The sequence below is a fragment of the Globicephala melas genome, chromosome 14 (genome assembly GCF_963455315.2).
Source record: "Globicephala melas chromosome 14, mGloMel1.2, whole genome shotgun sequence".
Classification (NCBI taxonomy): domain Eukaryota; kingdom Metazoa; phylum Chordata; class Mammalia; order Artiodactyla; family Delphinidae; genus Globicephala; species Globicephala melas.
Window position 1 is genome coordinate 75,500,825 of NC_083327.1, and position 21,183 is coordinate 75,522,007.

General features: G+C 37.4%; 1 protein-coding gene across 3 annotated transcripts in view; it reads right to left on the reverse strand.

Moving 5' to 3' along the window:
- Positions 1–21,183, reverse strand: part of RGS17 (regulator of G protein signaling 17) — an 88,306-nt gene that overhangs the window by 24,070 nt on the left and 43,053 nt on the right. For all 3 annotated transcript variants that reach the window (XM_030853133.2, XM_030853131.2, XM_030853132.2), the window contains exon 2: positions 10,530–10,673. In XM_030853133.2, coding sequence (XP_030708993.1) covers positions 10,530–10,648 — 119 coding nt within the window. In that variant the 5' untranslated portion in view covers positions 10,649–10,673. The remainder of the gene's footprint in view (positions 1–10,529; positions 10,674–21,183) is intronic.

Consider the following 21,183-nt stretch of genomic DNA (forward strand, 5'->3'; position numbering starts at 1 on the left):
TGGATGCTTTTGTGGGAAAGCAAATATCTTGGATGCGAAAAAGCCAAATGGACTTTTATTTAGTTAGTAGACACTGTTATTAAAATGGCATGTAATCATCCAGATCTTTAAATGCATCAGTTAAGTTGGAGCTCAAGCTTCTAGCTTTAGTTAACTTGTGTCTCTGTTATAAAAAGGACAATGAAAATGTTAAAACCCTAGCAGTTGACTCAGAAAAACATCTGCTTGCTGGCAGGGTCACTTACCCATCCACCCATTCATTCTTCCCGGGGGATTTTCCAGTTACTGTGTGTGTGAGTATGTTTGGGCTGAGGTGGGAGCATCCTTGAAAACAACTATGATTGAAGGCAACAGTCCTGATCTGTGGGGAGACTTTATCCCAGGATGTGATGAACTCACATCACTCTGTGTATCAATGAGCGTGTGGTCTGTGCTCCGGGAATGCCAAGTTATACCTGTGCTGGTTCATGTGAGAGCTGGGGAGAAAGGGCCAGGGATACCGAATGCAGAAAACAGGTTCTGTTACATTAACTGACAACATGGAAATAGAACATGCTAAGCATACAGTGGCCAAAGTCTGGTAATTTCCTTTCAGCCTGAGACTTGCAAATAATATCTATCAATAAAGGATGATTCAGGGGTTCCTGAAAGAAACTGCACCCTAAAGTAACTGTTGTGAATCCCATCTTACAGATGAAACTAAAGCTTGCCAGACATTTCACAGTTATATGTTATGAGACTGAGATGCATCCAGGTCTAATTCCAGTGTGGTTTTCTTCCCTCCCCAGTGCTGCCTCTTGAAAGTAGGCTTTATATGAGGAAGGCATGTTATTAGAATTTGTGTGTAATCTTTAAATATGGCAAGACCACATCTATTTACAATGAAACATATGAAGTTATTATTCAACTGTTATGTAATTGGTCAATTAAAAGGGTTTTGTGCTTTTAAATAATCTATGTTTCTGTTACAGAAAAGTAGCAATGGCAGAAATTTGCTTTCTACTTAGAAGCACATGCTCCCAGGCATGAAATGTACATTAATATATACATTATATATATAATGTTATTATATATATAATATATATTAATATATAGTATATCGATATCTGAAACAAAGATATGAATTTTATAGCATCGAAAATTATAATATTTATAAAACCCAATGAAGCAGAATTATTATACAATCAACTTCATATTTGCTAGAAGTGGATTTTATTGTCTTATCTGACAAGTAATTAGTAATTCTTGAGTGATGTCCTAAAACATCAGGCAGATTTTAATAGGTCTACCAGGCCTAGACCTAAATAAGTTAGGCTTAAAAGGACTAATAAAGAGTTCCACTACCAAATGTAAAATAGATAGCTAGTGGGAAGCAGCCACATAGCACAGTGAGATCAGCTCGGTGCTTTGTGACCACCTAGAGGGGTGGGATAGGGAGGGTGGGAGGGAGGGAGATGCAAGAGGGAAGAGATATGGGAACATATGTATATGTATAACTGATTCACTTTGTTATACAGCAGAAACTAACACACCATTGTAAAGCAATTATACTCCAATAAAGATGTTAAAAAAAAAAAGAGTTCCAATGAGAGAGATGAAAATTATTAACTTCAATAAGATGTAGCACAACTATGACATTTTATAGATAGGTTAGGGGTAGCAAAATGTCATAACCTCAGTTTCTGTATTATTATTGATTTGCAGAGGCTGGGATGGGTGGGCAGTTCTTAACCTTTGTCCAGATCGCCCATGTAATTTGGCCAGGATTTAGAAGGGCTGGATTTCACATTGTTTTAGAAATGGAATAATTTGCTTTGATTAAATCAGAAAGGGAACACTGGCTTCCCTCAACTTGAATCTTCACCCCCCAAAGATCAGGGTATCTCAGTGCCTTTGAAAAGGGCTGCACTCAGCAGCTTTTCTCTCCGAATTCTTCTTCCACGTGCACCCTAAGGAGATGCTTAATTCTCACAGAGTTCACTGATAACTTCCTGGTAGGCCAGATGACAAGAAGTTTTATGATTCTTATCGCATCAGACCTCCTTCGTGTGTTTGCAACATCCATCATTCCCTTCTGTGTGAAAGTCTTTACTGTCTGGGCTTCTGTGCCTGCGCAGTGGTGTGTTTTGTATGTTACCTCCCAGACTGTCTAGTCTCTGCATTCTGTGTTTGCAGAGCTGCACTGCTTTCTCTTTAAAGGCTTTTTAAAAATTTTTATTTTTATTGGAGTATAATTGCTTTACAACACTGTGTTAGTTTCTACTGTACAGCAAAGTGAATCAGCTGTATGTATACATATATCCCCTCTTTTTTGGATTTCCTTCCCATTTAGGTCCCCACAGAGCACTGAGTTCCCTGTGCTATACAGTAGGTTCTCATTAGTTATCTATTTTATACTTAGTATCAATAGTGTATATATGTCAATCCCCATCTCCCAATTCATCCCACTCCCCGCTTCCCCCTTGGTATCCATCCATATGTTTGTTCTCTATGTCTGTGTCTCTACTTCTGCTTTGCAAATAAGATCATCTATACCATTTTTCTAGATTCCATATATATGTGTTAATATACGATATTTGTTTTTCCCTTTCTGACTTACTTCACTCTGTATGACAGTCTCTAGGTCCATCCACGTCTTTACAAATGACCCAATTTCATTCCTTTTTATGGCTGAGTAATATTCCATTGTATATATGTACCACATCTTCTCTAGCCATTCCTCTGTTGATGGACATTTAGGTTGCTTCCATGTCCTGGCTATTGTAAATAGAGCTGCGATGAACATTGGGGTGCATGTGTCTTTTTGAATTATAGTTTTCCCTGGATATATGCCCAGTAGTGGGTTTAAGGATTTACATTTGAGGTTTCAGCCTGTAGCTCACTGCTCTTCATGCTGGGCCATCTTTTTATCTCCTGTATATTGTATGCTGATGACTCCCTGATTGTTATATCTAATCAAGACATGCCCTGCAAGCTTCAAAATCATTTCCACAGCTAATCCTTGGGTACCACACATGGAGCGAGCCCAACCCACCATCCTATCCTGGCCTAAACCACCTCCCGTTCCAGCGTTCTCTCATCTGATGGGCTTACCATCAACCCGGCCCCTCAAGCAAAGCAATGGCGTTATCCTTCCCTTCTCCTTTACGTCTACTGCAAATTGTTGACAGTACTTCCTTTTTCTTGAAACTGGAATCTCTCCATTCCTTTTAATCACCTTTCATTTTGAGCCCCTTGCATCTTTCACCAAGACTATTACAGAAGTCTTCTAACATGCTTCCTGTTTCTGTCCTGTCCTTCCACACAGTTTCCATTGTCTCCACAGGGATATACTTCAAACATAAAATGGACTTTGTCCCCTTCTCACTTAAGCATGTTCAGTCACTTCCCATAACCAAAAAAGGTGTAAAGTCTTAACGTCTTAATATGCCATAAAAGGCATTTTACTACCTGTCATTGTGTCTCTAGTCTTCTATTTTGTCCTTCTTGACTTTATATCCCAGTAGTACTAACCAGATTTTAGCACTCCCTCCTGGAATCCTGGCCTTTCTCTACTACTAACTGCTACTACTACTAGTACTAGTACTGCTACTAACACACACACACACACGGGAATGAAGAACATGGTGCATAAGAAGAAATCTGGTGGTTCCCGCCACATCATTATGCTAATGATAGAAGAATATACCTGTAATTTTTGAGAAACAAAATCTGTGATACAAATTTCCATATTTTATAAAGTAGACTCAATTGGAAAATCCAAATTCCATCAACCATTCAACACCTTATTATTAATTAAACACCTACTATATGCCAAATGTTATGTTATAAGCCAAAATATACTTTTAGTTATTTTAAAACTTTAGTACACGTTTAGGAAAAGGCCCAGTGCCAACTGACTGATATGAATGGCTGTGAATTCCACTCTAAAATCCATATAGCATAATTTTACTGAAGGCCCTCACCTAGAAAACAAAAACGCATGTCAAACAGAAGGAGAGTCACTAGTATGAAAACCAGCACAGTGAGCTGGGCGTCAGACCAGCCCCCCAAGTGTGCAGCCTTGTCCAGGGCAGAGGGAGGCGTGGCCATGGGGCTGACCAGCAGTGGCCCATTGCCAAGGTCATCGAGAAGCTCCACCACATCCTGCCCTTTGAGACCCAGATGGCCCTCACCCACCCCACCACGACATACAGTGCGTCAGCCGAGATGGAGAGATCCTCCCCGGATATGACCCTGAAATGACTCGAAGCCAACTGGGGTATGTGGGCCCGTGGACGGCACTCAAGTCTCAGTGCCAAGTGCTGTCCTTGGACGCGCTGCCCAGTCTCTTCGCCTACAGTCTGTTTCCTCCTGTCACTTTAGAATTCTGGGCTTCTTCATGGAGCGAGGCTCCTCTCACCATCCATCCTCTCCCCTCCTGAGGACCCATCTTTGTTTTCTTTGGAACGCCCTTTCCGTGTCAGAACTCTCCTACATCTCGACCTGGTAAGGCCCACGTCCTCTCCCCGCCCCACCTGGCGTTCCGTCTTTCGGGGGCGTCTCCTCTCCACTCACCACAGGGCCAGGCAGGGGCTGGCTCTTGCTTGCTTCTAGCTGGAATTAATTTAATCTTCTTTCTCCATTCTGTTTTGGTTCTTTCTACTCTCTTAAATGAAATTGGGTATAATATTTTCATCTAGTATTTTGTTTTCTTCACATCCATTTTTCCATTGATGGTCTAAGCACTGCAATGTGACACTCAGAAAAAATGTACATTTACAGTAAATAGAGTCAAAAAGGAAGGGATAAAGAAGATGTGGTTCATATCTACAATGGAATATTACTCAGCCATAAAAAGAACGAAATAATGCCATTTGCGGCAACATGAATGGACCTAGAGATTATCATACTAAGTGAAGTAAGTCAGAGAAAGACAAGTATTATATGATATTACTCATTTGTGGAAACTAATTTTAAAATAAATGATATAAGTGAACTTATTTACAACACAGAAACATACAGATTTTGAAAACAAACTTATGGTTACCAAAGGGGGAACATAGGGGGGAGGGATAAATTAGGAGCTTGGGATGAACATACAAACACTACTATATATAAAACAGATAACCAACAAGGACTTACTGTAGAGCACAGAGAACTCTACTCAGTATTCTGTAATAACCGAAATGGGAAAAGAATCTGAAAAAGAATGAATATATGTATATGTATAACTGAATCACTATGCTGTACACCTGAAACTAACACAACATTGTAAATCAACTCTACTCCAATAAAATTAAAAAAAAGAAGAACGGTGTGCCTTCCTTGGAAAAGGGTCGAGGCATTCTGTTGGCAGAGGCAGTTTGAATCTTAAACTTTTCTGGAGGGTGACCTAGGGAGTAAAGCAAATGTTCATGTCCATGTTCAGTTGCTTATTGAGCATTTGTTGCCTGTCAATGTAGAGGCAGGGAGAATCTGGTGAAAGCTAATGACATCAACAGTACCAGGCAATAATTAGCATTCAATCAGCTGTAAAGGAGTGAATAAACAAGTGCATGACACAGAGATGGTCCATTGTGCCAACGTCCACTTTTTGGTTTTGTGTATATGGCCTGGGAAACCTGGGTTCATTTTGGTACATGTCTTCTGATTGTGTGCCTTTAAAAGATGGTGTAAGTTATAGAAACTACTGACAAATTTTACCTATGACATGGTGAGATAGAGTTTTCAAAACTAGAATTCTTTGTAAGTGATATTTTTGATGGTCTGGTTACACGTCCTTTGGAAATCCTATGCAGATAAGTTGTGCTCCCATGTGAGATGAATCAGGTCTCTGAGGGTGACAGCTAGAGAAAAGACTGCTTCTTCACTGGTGCCTTAGATGAAATGATTCAACTTGCATGTGTGAGCAGATTTATTTCCAGGGGGTGGTTTCTTTACCATGGAGCAGACGCAGATTTTGTTCTTCCTTTGAAAAAATATCCTTTGGCTTTTAAAGCATGCGTTTTAGTGTTTCCACTAGCAAAGAGCTAAAGTGTGACAGTGTCAGAGGATAAAATAGGACATTATTTTTGCACTGTTTTGAATTATAGAGGCTGTGGTACTTGTTAAAAATGGAGGGAGGGGCAACCAAAAGTATGTTTATGAAGGGCTTAAAGTTTACTTAGATCTGTTCCGTGGTCTGGAAACTAATGTGTCAAAAGGGAGATAATTTTAGCTTTCACAGGACTATTTAATGTAGTAACGTTCTGGCCAATTTCTCCTGAGAAGAATGGAGACCATCCGATGCAGTGGATGAAATCTTGTAGGCAATACATAGTAGCGCATGAGATTGTGAATTTCATTTGAAAAGTGTTACTTAATGTAATTCTTGAAGAGTTTGCAAAGTAAAAAGCTTTGGAATCAGTTCATATCCAGCCTGGAAATGAAAAGTTTGGAAGTGTTCTCTTAAAATGGACAAAACAGTGGACTGGGATGTTAAGAGACTTGCATTTTAGTCCCACTTCTGTCGTTAATGAGCTTAGTGACAGTAGGCAAGTCTTCAGTTGCCTTATCTGTAAAATGAGACACAGAGTTTTCTGAACATTAGTTTTTAAGTGAGGACGTTTTTTTCTTCCAAACAAAAGCTTATACACTAATCTAGTAAGTAAAGTAGCGAAAGAGAGAACCCATTCCCTCGGAAACTGCAGGTGGCGAGCCTAAGGCTGCCCCACCCGAGTGATGCCCTCACCACCATGCAGCAGCATGAGAAGCCAATGGAACGTTTTGGAGGCATGGTATCTGAAGTTTGTTGAGTTCTCATTTTTTATAAGTAAACAAAGCAATCTGTTTTTCTTGCTAGGACACCCCCGGGAGCAATGAGGAATTAAAGCAGAAGTGGATTAGCACCTAGAGATTTCCTTGAAAAAAATACTCTGAGTTATTTTAGTTTAACCTCTGATGTTAGGGGAGGAGGGTTCAAGGGACAAGTTGGAAATTACGTTTAAGATTTTGGAAGCTCTCCCTTTCTACCTCCTTTTTGTGGCACCTTGTTTTGTGAGCACAACGCAATTTCTGGTTTCCGACACACTTTCACAGGTGTCTGAACTACCTCATGGATTCACGCTGTCGGCAGTTTTGCAAGGATCCCGCATCTTTGAAGGGTTTCTTTCTCATAAAGAAAAGGGAAGAGGGTTAACAACCTGAAAAGGCAGGTCATTCTCTTTGAATCCTGATATAAGGGGAACATTGTTTTGACAATTCTGAATCTCTAGACACGTGATCTTGACAAAGCTCTCCTGGCTGGGAACAGCTTTGCCCCATGTGTAGAAGGGCTTGCAAGCTTACAGACTGTCTGCTTGATGGCCAAGACTCGGGCATCCATGACTTATTTGTGTAACACAGGTTAAACGGTCTCAACCTCATTCCTTTGCTTTCTCTTCTTGAAATGGAGGGCTCTGGGGAGAAAAGGGAGATAGATGGATTTGGGGAAGGAAGTGGTTCCTTGACAGGGACAGAGGACATTGTGAAGTAATCCTAACTTTTGAGATTTTTGAAGGAAACTGTGGAAGTATTCAGCAGTTATGTATTTATGATCTGTATCACCACCCAAAATAAAGCATAGTGGTAATTTTATAAAGGCAGGAATAAATTTAAACATGAGAGAGGAGCTGATGATGAAATATGAATGAGAAATGCAAATTTGAGGAAAATACTAAGTTGTTTTAAAAACCCATCATGTGAGGCTTGAGTGAGGTATTTATATTTATTACTAGATATAGAAATTTATTTTCTTAGCACTCTATTTCCTTAAAAGGAGGTAAAATCAGCTACATGGCAACTATTCCTATTTACGAATGACAGTTACTTCATACTTTTATTTCTAACTTTTTGTCCCTAAATTACATTTTTTTTAGTGTTTCTTTTTGTTATACTCCTTTTCCCTAGCCTGGAAAATTTGAAGAACATTGCTTTCTTTCTTTTTTTTTTTTCCACTCTAATAAGACTTTACAATTTTTTTTCCCTAAACTCAAAATGCAAAAATTATGATGCTCTAAAAATGCATGTGTAAAGGACATCTCCATTTATACTGAGATAACAGAGTTACAATTAAAATGCAATTTAACCTTCCTTCTTGTTTTTTAAAATAGTTGCTTACGTTAGAAATGACCTTACCTATCATTTATCATGTAAAGAAGGCATACGTTTACAGACTCTGCGTTTTATGGCCTGGACTTGAGTGTCCATGACTCATTATTAGCAAACATAGTTCTTAACAATACTCTCTCGTCTAAAACTAATAGAACATGCATCCAAGGCACCACGTGTTTAGGGTCCAAATACCTGTTGCCCTAGACATGTGGAGAGTTAATGCAGCTTCCAAAAGCTGTTTTGTTCTCCATCCATAGTCTGTGTTCTGTGACAACCTGATGCTCACGAGCTCACGTTGACTATTTTGTTATTTAATGTGCACTTTAAGAATTAATAAAAGCAAGTCTTGCTAAATATCTGTAGGACAGATAAAAGCAAATCTCACTACACATCTGTTTGACAGCAAATATTGCACAAAAGACCTTCAGCGTTTGGTGTGTTAATCCTGAAGCAATTCAGAAATAAGTTTCTGCAGGCAAACAAAATTATATACTAATTACTGGAACATGGCGCAGAGCAAGTGAGAAATAGAAATATAATCGTCAGCACGATGTAACAATATATTTGTGACCTTTCATATGAACTTCAAAATAAAATAGTTTTCCTTTCCAAGATAATTTTTTGTATTGTATTTACAAGCTGATCTTTAAAAAAATATATACATGGTTTGCAGCCAGGTCTTCTTTAAAGAGATTTTATTTTCCCGATATGAAGTGTTCCATAGCCCAGTAACTAACTCTTATTAGATGCACACTGTGGGTCAGGCACTGTTCTCAGCTTGTATGGGTTTTACTTCATTTAATGTTTAAAGCAATCTTATGAGGTAGGGATTCTTATTACTGTCATTTGATAGATGAGGAATCTGCAGGCACTAAGCAACTTGCTGAAAGTCAAACAAATAGTGAAAGATGAAGAGCTGGAACCCAGGCAGTCCGACTCCAGAACCACCATATTAAGGCACTAGCCCGTATTTCACAGATTAAGACCAGAGCTAGCTGATCTTTTGAGGAATGAGAGAGAAAAATATGACACAGTTGCATTGAAATAGTTCTCTCCTCTAGGACTCTCTTGCCTCCATCTGAAATGCTGAATTTGAGGCTTAAGAATGAAAGAAAAAGGAATCGTACATGACTTTACCCAAAAAAGAATCATCATCTGGGAAGCAATTTTGATATCTATAAAAACTACTTTAAACGTTCCAGATTGCTACAATATCGGATGGTTTTTCTGGAAATGAAGTTTCCTAGAGAGCTCAGAGCTTGTTCAACACCAAGGCTGCCACTGGAGCATTACATATTTCATCTTCTCTTTTGGCCACTGTGATAGAACATTATGCCACTATATCATAACACCAACCATCATAATATGGACATTGAGAAACTGTAGAGATCATGTGTGAGAAGATGACTCAAGCATCTGGGCCTTTCTTTAGGGTTTTGAAACAGGTCATGGAGATCCAACAGACCACTGCTAACCCAAAATATCCACCTGTGAATTGGATCTTACAGTACCCGGAAATGTGTGGTTCTATGGAAATTCCATTAAGTCTAGCATCCCCCCGCTCCCGCCCGACGAATCTCATCTTTGTAAATCTCAGGACTCTGGGTCTCACTGATTTTCTTATTTGAAGACTTTGGGAATTTGGAACTAAAACAGGTTTTCTAAGGTGCCTGAACCATGGACATTTAGTACGAGACAGGACCTTGAAAACCAACTTGTCTGACTCTTTATCACTTTGCCGGTGAGAAAACCAAAAAGCAGAGATTACAACTTTGTCTGATGTCCCAGAGCCTGTCAGGGACAAAACCGCAATGGAAAGCAGGTTCTCTGGCTCTAAGTTCAGAGTTTTTAATGAACTGACTTGGCCTTCATACCCATCATAGCCCCTGGCCTTTTAGATCTGTGGACATGAGTCTGTGGCGCTTCTTCTTCTGTCCTTTTCAGGAGTCTGTGGCTGAAGTTGCCACCCAACTCTGTGACAGAACAATCAACACCACGTGGAATAGCAGAGAACTAAAACACTACCCTGAATACTACATACAATACTACTAGAGATTATATTAGTGTTCTTGCACCTTCTGTAACATGGGAGAATGTTGTTTACTGTTCAGTAAATATATAGCCATAATCTTATCTTTACCCATACCTTTAAGAAGCATGGGTGGAGAAAACCATGATATAAAACAATTTTTCACTCTTTACCTTACTACCAATTATATTGTAGATTTTGAGGAAATATGATATTTTGCTTATGGAAATGTGTGCATTAAACCAACGATCGTTTCCAGTAATTCCTACTTGTAAAGGAAGAAAAAAAGACAGATTGAGAAGTTTCTATGGTCCTGAGAGCTGACGTGCAGGTTCACGCCAGTTATGACCCAGCTCAGGTGTGGTATCACACAGATAAGAAGACATACCAGGAGCAGCTGCAACAACAGCACCAACAAAAGCAACACGTATTGTTGGGCCTCTGGTTTCCAGGTGCTTGAGACACAGCAGGTGTTTCTTCATTCTGTGACTGTTGCCTTTTTCGCATTTCAGCTACTGCAGTGCCCAGTTGGCTGAAAGAAGAGAGAAAACATAAGGTCTGAAAAAATTATGATAAGGGTAAGTCGCCTGTGCTGAAGGAAGCATAATTTAATTGAGGGGTCAGGAAAAGATAGTTTGAGAAAAGGTAAAAATGAATAAGCGTTAGCAGTCAAGTTGAAAATTCCCCAGAAATTTTTTAAGGCGAACATTCTAAAAACTTTGGGAACAAACTTCTACCATTATCTGCTACATACAATCTTGGTAAGTGTTGCCACGTAATCAGAATCAGTTGGCAAGGTAAATGTGATAAGGTTTGAAAATTTATTTTTAACTTCCTTCTGTACTCAAGGATGATTACACCTGCTTGCCTTTATGAACGCCTTTAAATGGTTATGGGGGTATGAATAACTCGTTTCTCTGTTCTTATTTACAATACAGTTATTTGAGCTTTACAAATCATTGCTGCAAGGTTTCTAACTCTATAACATGGTGAAGAACAGTTTGTTTTTGGTCCTCTCTCGTCTCCTTTTAAAACATACAGTCTCCTTTTTGGTACTCTGGCTCACCGTCCAGGGGCCTTCTCTTGATAGTATGGGCAAAATGCCTTACTCTGTGTTAGGTGTCCCTGTAGCAAAGGCATCACCATCCTGTCCTGCACTGCTCAAAATTTATTTTCATTTAGTAGATAACCGTGGAAAGACTAAACATTTATCAAATCCAGGAGAATCACTTTGGTGGAATTTATATATCATGGCAGGTAAGAAGAATACTGAGGTGCAGGCTGCCCTACCTGTGACTTTACAGATGCAGCCAAGTGAGCTGCTACAAACTTAGAAGACCAACACTGATCTAGGAGTTAGTTGGTGATTAAAAAATCAAGTTTTATTTAGTAGACTAATATAAAATTTAGCATGAACTTTTAGAAAAAGGAATGAATTCTACTGAGTAATATTTTCACAAATACACAATGTATGTAAATCACACATATATATTGTCATACGTGTGACTGAGAACAATACTTGTTAAAAACATAAAGTACTTTGAGCTTTTTTGGCATTGTGAGCTCATGCTTTAAAAAATACACTTTCAGTTCTGAATACAATGATAGATACTTTAAAAAATACTGTATTCTTAAAAATAAGATAAACATCTCTTTAGACCAGAAGCAGATGAGAAAACCACAATGGTAGATAAATGGGGGTAAAGTCACAGTCATTTTGTAATTCAGGTATGGGAACAGAAAGGTGCAAAGGTTCCAAACTCTAGTGGGGTAAAAAATGCTCCACTGTGAGTAGTGGGAGACCAGAGTTCAGACCGGAGTTTTACCTGAATAAAATCAGCAGCTGGGTTTCTGCCACTCATAAAAAGATGCTAAAAAAACTATCTGTACCATCAATGGTACCTAGCTGCAGGAGAGAGGGGATGCATAGAGAGCCAATGAAACCTGACCTAAGCCAAACAGCCCACAGGTTCTGTGACTGGGCCAAGGATGTCTCCAAAGCCATTCCTGGATGGGAGGAAATCCTGAGATGCCAGTGAAAGAGCTACTTTGGGACTGAAGGTCTTGGGGGACTAGTGGAGACAACTGAGAAGCATTATAAAGAGTGAGAGTGAGAAATACACCGCTTACTCAGTGTGTTGCCTGAAAGCAAAAAATCCAATTTACACTAAAAACAGAAAACCAACTCAACAATCATGAAATGAATATTCCTGAGCAAATGCAAATAACAGAATCATCCAAAATTAGTGTAATAAACATATGTTTAATATAAACAATGTGATAAAGGAAAAAACTGTTCGTATAAGAGAACAAGAAATTATAAGAACAAATGTAGGCAAAAATGAAACAAGAATAGACAGAATGAAAAATGGAAAATATAGAAACAAAACAGATCGCCATTAAAAAGATTCAGATGGAATAATAATTTCCCAAAGCCACCCCCAAGAGAATAAGTGTCAAGGACTGTACCCAGAATCCAGTGAAAAGAGATAAAAAGATGAAACATAAAAAAGGGAATTGAGACAAGCATAGCAGTAACATTGAGAGACTCCCCTATGTGTCCAACAAGATTTTCATCATCAGTAGAGTATTAACAGAGAATATTAATGGGAAGTATTTTCAAGGATCCTGGCTGGAAACTTTCCAGAATTGGAAGGAAAAAACAAACAAAAGCCTTACATTGAAAGAGCATACCACATGCTCAGCAGGATTTATAAAATAAAAGTAAATCCACACATATATGCTTAAAAATAGAACCACAGAACTCCAAAATAAAGATATAAGCTGAATTACCCACAGAGGAGAAACAAGCACTGACAGCAAAATAGTGCAGCAGTCAGACAAGAAAAAGAAATAAAAGTTATCCAGACTGGAAGGGAAGAGGTAAAATTATCATTATATGCAGATGACATGATACTGTATGTAGAAAACCCTAAAGACGCCACACAAAAACTACTAGAACTAATAAATGAATTCAGCAAGGTATCAGGATACAAGATTAACACACAGAAATCTGTTGCATTTCTTTACACTAACAATGAAATATCAGAAAGGGAAAGTAAAAAACAATCCCTTTTAAAATCACATCAAAAAAATAAAATAAAATACTTAGGAATAAATCTGACCAAGTAGGTGAAAGACTTATATGCTGAGAACTATAAAACATTGATAAAGGAAACTGAATATGATTTAAAGAAATGGAAAACTATCCCATGATCTTGGATTGGAAGAATTAATATTCTTAAAATGGTCATACTACCCAAAGCAATCTACAGATTTAATGTGATCCCTATCAAATTGCCCATGACATTTTTCACAGAACTAAAACAAATAATCCTAAAATTTATATGGAATCCCAAAAGACCTAGAATTGCCAAAGTGGTCCTGAGGAAAAAGAACAAAGCTGGAGGCATAACCCTCCCAGACTTCAGACAATACTACAAAGCTACAGTAATCAAAACAGTATGGCACTGGCACAAAAACAGACATATGGATCAATGGAACAGAATAGATAGCCCAGAAATAAAGCCACACACCTAAGGTCAATTAATCTTCAACAAAGAAGGCAATAATATATAATGGAGAAAAGACAGTCTCTTCACCAAGTGGTGGTGGGAAAGCTGGACAGCTGCATGTAAATCAATGAAGTTAGAACACTCTCACACTATACACAAAAATAAACTCGAAATGGCTTAAAGACTTAAATAGAAGACAGGACACCATAAAACTCCTGGAAGAGAACATAGGCAAAACATTCTCTGACATAAATCATAGCAATGTTTTCTTAGGTCGTTCTCCCAAGGCAATAGAAATAAACACAAAAATGAACAAATGGGACCTAATCAAACTTATAAGCTTTTGCACAGCAAAGGAAACCATAAACAAAACGAAAAGACAACCTACAGAATGGGAGAAAATATTTGCAAACAATGCGACCAACAAGAGCTTAACTTCCAAAATATACAAACAGCTCATACAACTAAACAACAAAAAAACAAACAACCCAGTCGAAAAATGGGCAGAAGACCTAAATAAGCAGTTCTCCAAAGAAGACATACAGATGGCCAATAGGCACATGAAATGATGTTCAATATTGCTAATTATCAGAAAAATGCAAATCAAAGCTACAGTGAGGTATCACCTCACACCAATCAGAATGACCATCATTAAAAAGTACACAAACAATATATGCTGGAGAGGGTGTGTAGAGAAGGGACCCCTTCTACGCTCCTGGTAGGAATGTAATTGATACAGCCACTATGGAGAACAGTATGGAGGTTCCTTAAAAAACTAAAAATAGAGTTACCATATAATCCAGCAATCCCACTCCTGGGAATATATCTGGAAAAAACTCTAATTTGAAAAGATACATGCACCCCAATATTCATAGCAGCACTATTTACAATAGCTAAGACATGGAATCAACCTAAATGTCCATCAACAGATGAATGGATAAAGATGTGGTATATATGTACAACAGAATACTACTCAGCCATGAAAAAGAATGTAACAATGCCATTTTCAGCAACATGGATGAACCTAGAGATTATCATACTAAGTGAAGTCAGTCAGACAGAGAAAGACAAAAATCATATGATATCACTTATATGTGGTATTTAAAATATGATACAAATGGACTCGTTTACAAAACAGAAAGAGACTCACAGACATAGAAGACAAACTTAGTTACCAAAGGGGAAAAGGGGCGTGATAAATTAGGAGTTTGGAATTAGCAGATACAAACTATATATAAAATAGATAAACAACTAGGTCCTACTGTATAGCACAGGGAACTATATTCAATATCTTGTAATAACCTATAATGAAAAAGAGTATGAAAAAGAATATATGTACATGTATAACAGAATCACTGTATAACTGTATGTATAGCTGAATCACTGTATAACTGAATCATTCTGTACACCAGAATCTAATAGACCACTGTAAATCAACTATACTTCAATTTTAAAATGTTTTTAAAAATAAATGTAATCTAATTATTGGGGAAAAAAATACATAGAAGAAAGCACTAATAGCTTCAGAGCAGGAAAAGGATTTCTTACAAAACCAAGCCAAAAGGGAAAAGATGATTTTTGATACAGCTAATTTATCAAAAACCTTTGAACAAATAAAAGAACATAAAGTAAAAAACTGAGAACCAGACTGGAAAATACAGAGGACTAATATCTATAGCATATACGTAACACATCACAGTTTAAAAATACAAATAACCTAATAGAAAAATACGCAAAGGAAATGTGCAGACTGTTTACAGAAGAGGAAAATACAAACACCCCAGATTAGATGAATAGATGGTCAAAACTAGTGACTAGGGAAATTTAAATTAAAAAAATTATTTCATATCCAAATTTCTGACAGGTAAAAAGTCACACAATACCAATCTGGGGAGAGAACTTGGGTAATGAAAAGCTCTCATACAATCATTTTGAAGAGTAACATTGACTATGTAACAATGTAGTTAACAATATACATAACTTATAACAAATTCCACTTTCATGTTTATACTTTGAAACTGTATAAGGTAATAAAAATACTGTAATTAGTGTCTTCATATGCATATGAAGACACTAATTACAGTATTTTTATTACCTTAAATTAGAAACAATCTATATTTTCATCTTTTCAGGAATGAATACAAAATGGTGAAGTCACTGTATGGTGATACATAAAACAGCACTTAAAATGAATAATTTAAATCTATATGAAACAATTTGAGAAGACTATAAAACAATGTTGAATGGAAAAAATAGCTGCAAAATATTAGATACAGGGCTTCCCTGGTGGCGCAGTGGTTGAGAGTCCGCCTGCCGATGCAGGGGACGCGGGTTCGTGTCCCGGTTCCGGGAAGATCCCACATGCTGCGGAGCGGTTAGGCCCGTGAGCCATGGCCACTGAGCCTGCGCGTCTGGAGCCTGTGCTCCGCAACGGGAGAGGCCACAACAGTGAGAGGCCCGCGTACCGCAAAAAAAAAAAAAAAAAAAAAAAAGTAATAAAAAGAATTAAAAACAAAAATTAGATACAGCCTGTATCATTAACAAAATTTTCATAAGTATACAAAATATAAATCGTATTTTTTTTCTGGGTAATATATACAGCAAAGTGATAAAAACTCATGAACAAGATCCATGACTTCGGTTGATACTGGAGAATTATGATGGGAATGTGATTGGAGGAGACAGGATTTTAACTTTATCTGATAATCTTTTTAAAAATCTGAGGCAAAACAAAATACTAATATTTGTTAAATTGGGGTATTGGATGCAGGAGTATTTTTTTATTGTCTTTTGTACTTATATATATTTTTTTCTACACACACACACACATGCACACACACACACATACAATATAGCTTTATATGAGACAGTGATCAGAGAGGGCTTTCCTTCTGTTGTGAAGTAATTGTATCTTCCAAGAAATGAAGAGAAAATTCTGATCTCACTTCCGGTTGTGCACCATTTTACCCCACGTTGCTTCTTCCCTTTTTTCAGGATTGGATGCAATGATCAAAACCATCTTTATGCAATAAAAGCAAGAATCAACACGCAGAACTACATCAAACTAAAAAGCTTCTGCACATCAAAAGAAAAAAATAGACAAAATGAAAAGTCAATCTACAGAATGGGGGAAATATTTGCAAACCATATATGGATAAGAGCTTAATTTCCAAAATATACAAAGAGCTCATACCACTGAATAACAAAAAGACAAACAATCTGGCTAAAAAATGAGCAGATGAACTGAAGAGACATTTTTCCAAAGAAGACACATAAATGTCCACCAAACAGATGGAAAGATGCTCAACATCACTGATCATCAGGGAAATGCAAATCTAAACCATAATGAGATATCACCTCACACTTGTTAGAATGGCTGTCATCAAAAAAAGATGAGAGATAACGTGTTGTCCAAAAATGTGGAGAAAAGGGAACGACTGTGCAGTATTGGTAGGAATGTAAATTGGCTCAGCCACTATAGAAAACAGTATGGAGGTTCTTCAAAAAATTAAAAATATAACTACCATATGATCCAGCAATCTCACCTCTAAGTATATGTCCAAAGGAAATGAAAACATGATATCAAAAAGATATTTGGTAGTGTACATATGTCAATACCACTCCCTCACTTCGTCGCTTTGTGACCACTTAGAGGGGTGGGATAGGGAGGGTGGGAGGGAGACACAACAGGGAGGGCATATAGGGATACATGTATATGTATATCTAATTCACTTTGTTATACAGCAGAAACTAACACCACATTGTAAAGCAATTATACTCCAATAAAGATGTTAAAAAAAAGAAAAAGATATTTGTACTCCTATGTTTATTGCAGCATTATTCACAAAAGCCAGGATATGGAAACAACCTAGATGTCCATCAATGGATGTATGGATAAAGAAGGTGTCTCACATACACACACACACACACACACACACACACACACACACACACACACACAGGAATATTATTCAGCCATGAGAAAGAAGGACTTCTTGCCATTTTTGACAACATGGGTGAACCTTGAGGGCATTATGTCAAATGTGATAAGGCAGACAGAGAAAGACAAATACTGTATGATATCACTTATATGTAGAATCCAAAAAAGCTGAATTCATAAAAACAGAGAGTAGAATCATAGTTACCAGAAAATGGGGGGTGGGTGAATTGGGGGGATGTTGGTCAAAGGGTACAAACTTGAAGTAAGAGGATGAATAAGTTCTGGAGAGCTAATGCATGGCATTGTGATTATAGTTAACACTACTGTATTGTATATCTTGAAGTTGCTAAGAGACTTGATCTTAAATTTTCTCACCACAAAAAAAGAAATGATAATTATGTGATGGGACAGAGGTGTCAGCTAACACTACGGAGGTAATCATATTGCAACATATAAATGTATCCGATCAACACACTGTACACCTTAAATTTACAATGTTATACGTCAATTATATCTCAATTAAAAAAAATCTTTACAGTTTGAGCAATGAGCCAAATAAAACAAGATGAAATTCAAAAGGATAAATATAAGGATATGAACTTAGATTTTAAAAAACTGCAGAAGACTAAGATGGGAGAAACATGGCTTAATAGGAGCATATCTAGGTGATTTACTGGACAATAAATTCAGTATTAATCAACAGTATGATGTAAACAAAATAGTTAATGGAAATTTAGAATGCATTAATAAAAACATGTTTTCTAAAACAAACTGGTGATAAGTCTTCTCTGGGCTGGTTAAATTATTATGTTCAATTTTGGCCCCCATAATTTAAGAACGAAAATGAAATTTGCTTAGAAAACTAGAAGGAGAGTTAAAAAAAAACAAAACTAAAAAGAAAATCTCATAAGAATATTACTCTTAGAACAAAAGTGTTTAAAGGAGATTCATATAATCAGAATCATAATTATCTAGCATTTGAAGTGATACCAAGTAGAAGACAATGTCAGTCTGCTTTGTAAGATCCCAAATGTTAGAAGATGGATTTATAAACAGAAGCAACTGAGAGAGTTTTGCTTTCACAAATAGAAAGTCTGTCTGATACTCAGGTAAGATCTTAATTTACCTGTGAGGTTAGTATCAAGTCAAGCTTTCTTGAACATTCAAGCCAAGGCTGGACATTCGGAAAGAGGTTGATCTACAGGGGTCTTAAGTTTACATGAATGGTTAGACTGAGAGAACTGTTCTTAGTTCTGAAGTTACTGTTCTTAAAATGGGCTGCCCAAGCTGAGAACTCTCTTCAAAATACAGTTGGGAGGGAGATGAGGAACCCCTGTTATTTTTTCAATTTGTACTCTTGTCGATCGTCTTGTCAATCCTTGAGTATTTCCTGGTATTTCTTCATCTTTTTTGTTTACGTATTGTTTCCCAAGTGGGTTGTAAAACTCTAATGGGGAAGGAGAGAAAAAATATATTTCTCATATATTGGTTTTCCTGGAATTTAGCAATGTTTTCTGTCAATAGATGCTCATGATATTGTACATCAACTATACCTCGATACAAAATATTAGATGCACAATAAATTTTGAGTATTGATGATGGTGAGTACGAATGATTTCTCTGATTATTAAAAATATCTATTTTCCCAAGGCAGAAATTTGGGAAGTTTTGGAAGTTACCTAAGGCAGAAATATGGAAGATTTGCATACAAATTCTTATAGCTCTAAGACACATTATTAAGTTTCAACAGGACTCCATGTCCTCTCCCAAATCATCCTTCACAGAGGATGGGAGTAAACTCATATTCAGGAAGTCTAGAGAATTGAAGCCTGAATGGCCCACTGTAATGTGAACATTTACATTTTATCTTAGATGAAACATTCATACTTTATCTTAAGAGACCCACAGAAAATTTGCTTGGTATTTTGATATATTAATGCATAAACATAAGACTAATTATTTTACATATCCTAACTTTAGAAGAAAAAGGATATTCCTACATCTTTCTTAATGGTCAAGATGCTGCTGCTGTGAGATTACCAATTTTGGAAAATTAGGCTGAACTGGAAAAGAACTGACTCTGCACTCAATATTAGTGATTTATCATCTCACTCTTGGTGTAACAATATTTCTAGAACTCAAACTTAGAAATACACCGATGACAATATCCTCCATCCCCACCGCCAAGCTGCACTACAATACAGTGATTAAACAACTTCTGGAGTTGGGCTGTGTCCAGATCTTGCCTCTATCATCAACTGGATGCCCTTTGGTTAGTTATTTAATCTCTTTGTGTCCCAGTGTCCTTATCTGCAGATAATTATTGATTGTAATAGGACACATCAGTACACCATTACTACTATAAGGGTTAAGTGGATTGAACATGTAAAATACTTGGAAAAAATCCTTGTACCTACAGTAAGTACTTAATAGTGACAGCTCTCTCAAGGTAATGCTGGAGAGCATTGTTCATGATGTCGCCCAAAAGTTGGTGTGGTACAATGTTTTCAGGCTACAGATGTTGAAGATTTCCACACTTTCTTCCTGCTGAGAGCTCATTTCACTTCTTATAGGGTGGCTTGTACATTTTTGTGTCCATTGGTTAGACTCTTCCTAGCTCAGGGGTCTACACAAAGGCTTATTCAGTGAAGAAAAATGGTTGGATTTCCATTTCACCCCTAACACTGTCATTTTTATCACATGTAAATGAACTGAGTCTCCAGTGACTCACGGTATCCACAATCAACTCCTACCCCACAATCACACTTCATGATAATTGTAGCCATTTCGTCATGTTTAATGAAAGCATTCAGTGTTGTCATATAGTTGTTGATTCAGTGTTTAGCCCCCAAAAGGTATTTGCTAAACAAGCCAAATTTGTGAGGCCCTTTTAGCACTGGGATGGACAAGGAAGCAATTCACCACGTACTGATATTTATTCTTAGTTGTGATGTATTTTCCCTGTGAAGGAAAACAACCCACTCCTCAATTTAAAATGTCTGATAGCTACCCTGCTTCAGCTAAGCCAGCATATATCTATGTCACGGAGCAAGCTTTCAGCATCACTTCCTGTCCCATGACTTGTTCATCTAAAAAAGAGTGGCATCCAAACCAGTTTTCCTTTTTTTTTGCCGGGGGGCGGGGCGCGGAGAGGGATAATTTTTAGTGTGCTGTTTTCAAAAATCACCATTTTATGATTGCATTAAACTCTGAAAAATTCAAGAAGTAAACTCTTCGTGCATGAAGAGAAAAGAATTACTAAAAATAGGACTTGGTCCGCTCTTTTGGCGGTTAGAATCTGGTTCCATCAGTGAATACATCCATGCAGTTCCTTTCCCTTGGTTATCCATGAAGCTTGCTAAAAATGCCACGTTATGTTGAGTCAGCAATTCTCCATGTTCATGATCCTTTCATACATATTTATAAACACATAAATATGTATCATAACATATAAATATATAAAAAGACTAAAAATTCGTTCCTCCTGTGCTTTCCTCTGTCATTAAAGTACAGAATCAGAGCCACGTCAGTCCTCTTCCTGTTTTGGCTCCTGAGCGTCTATCGGACACGCTGAAAAGCATTGTTTG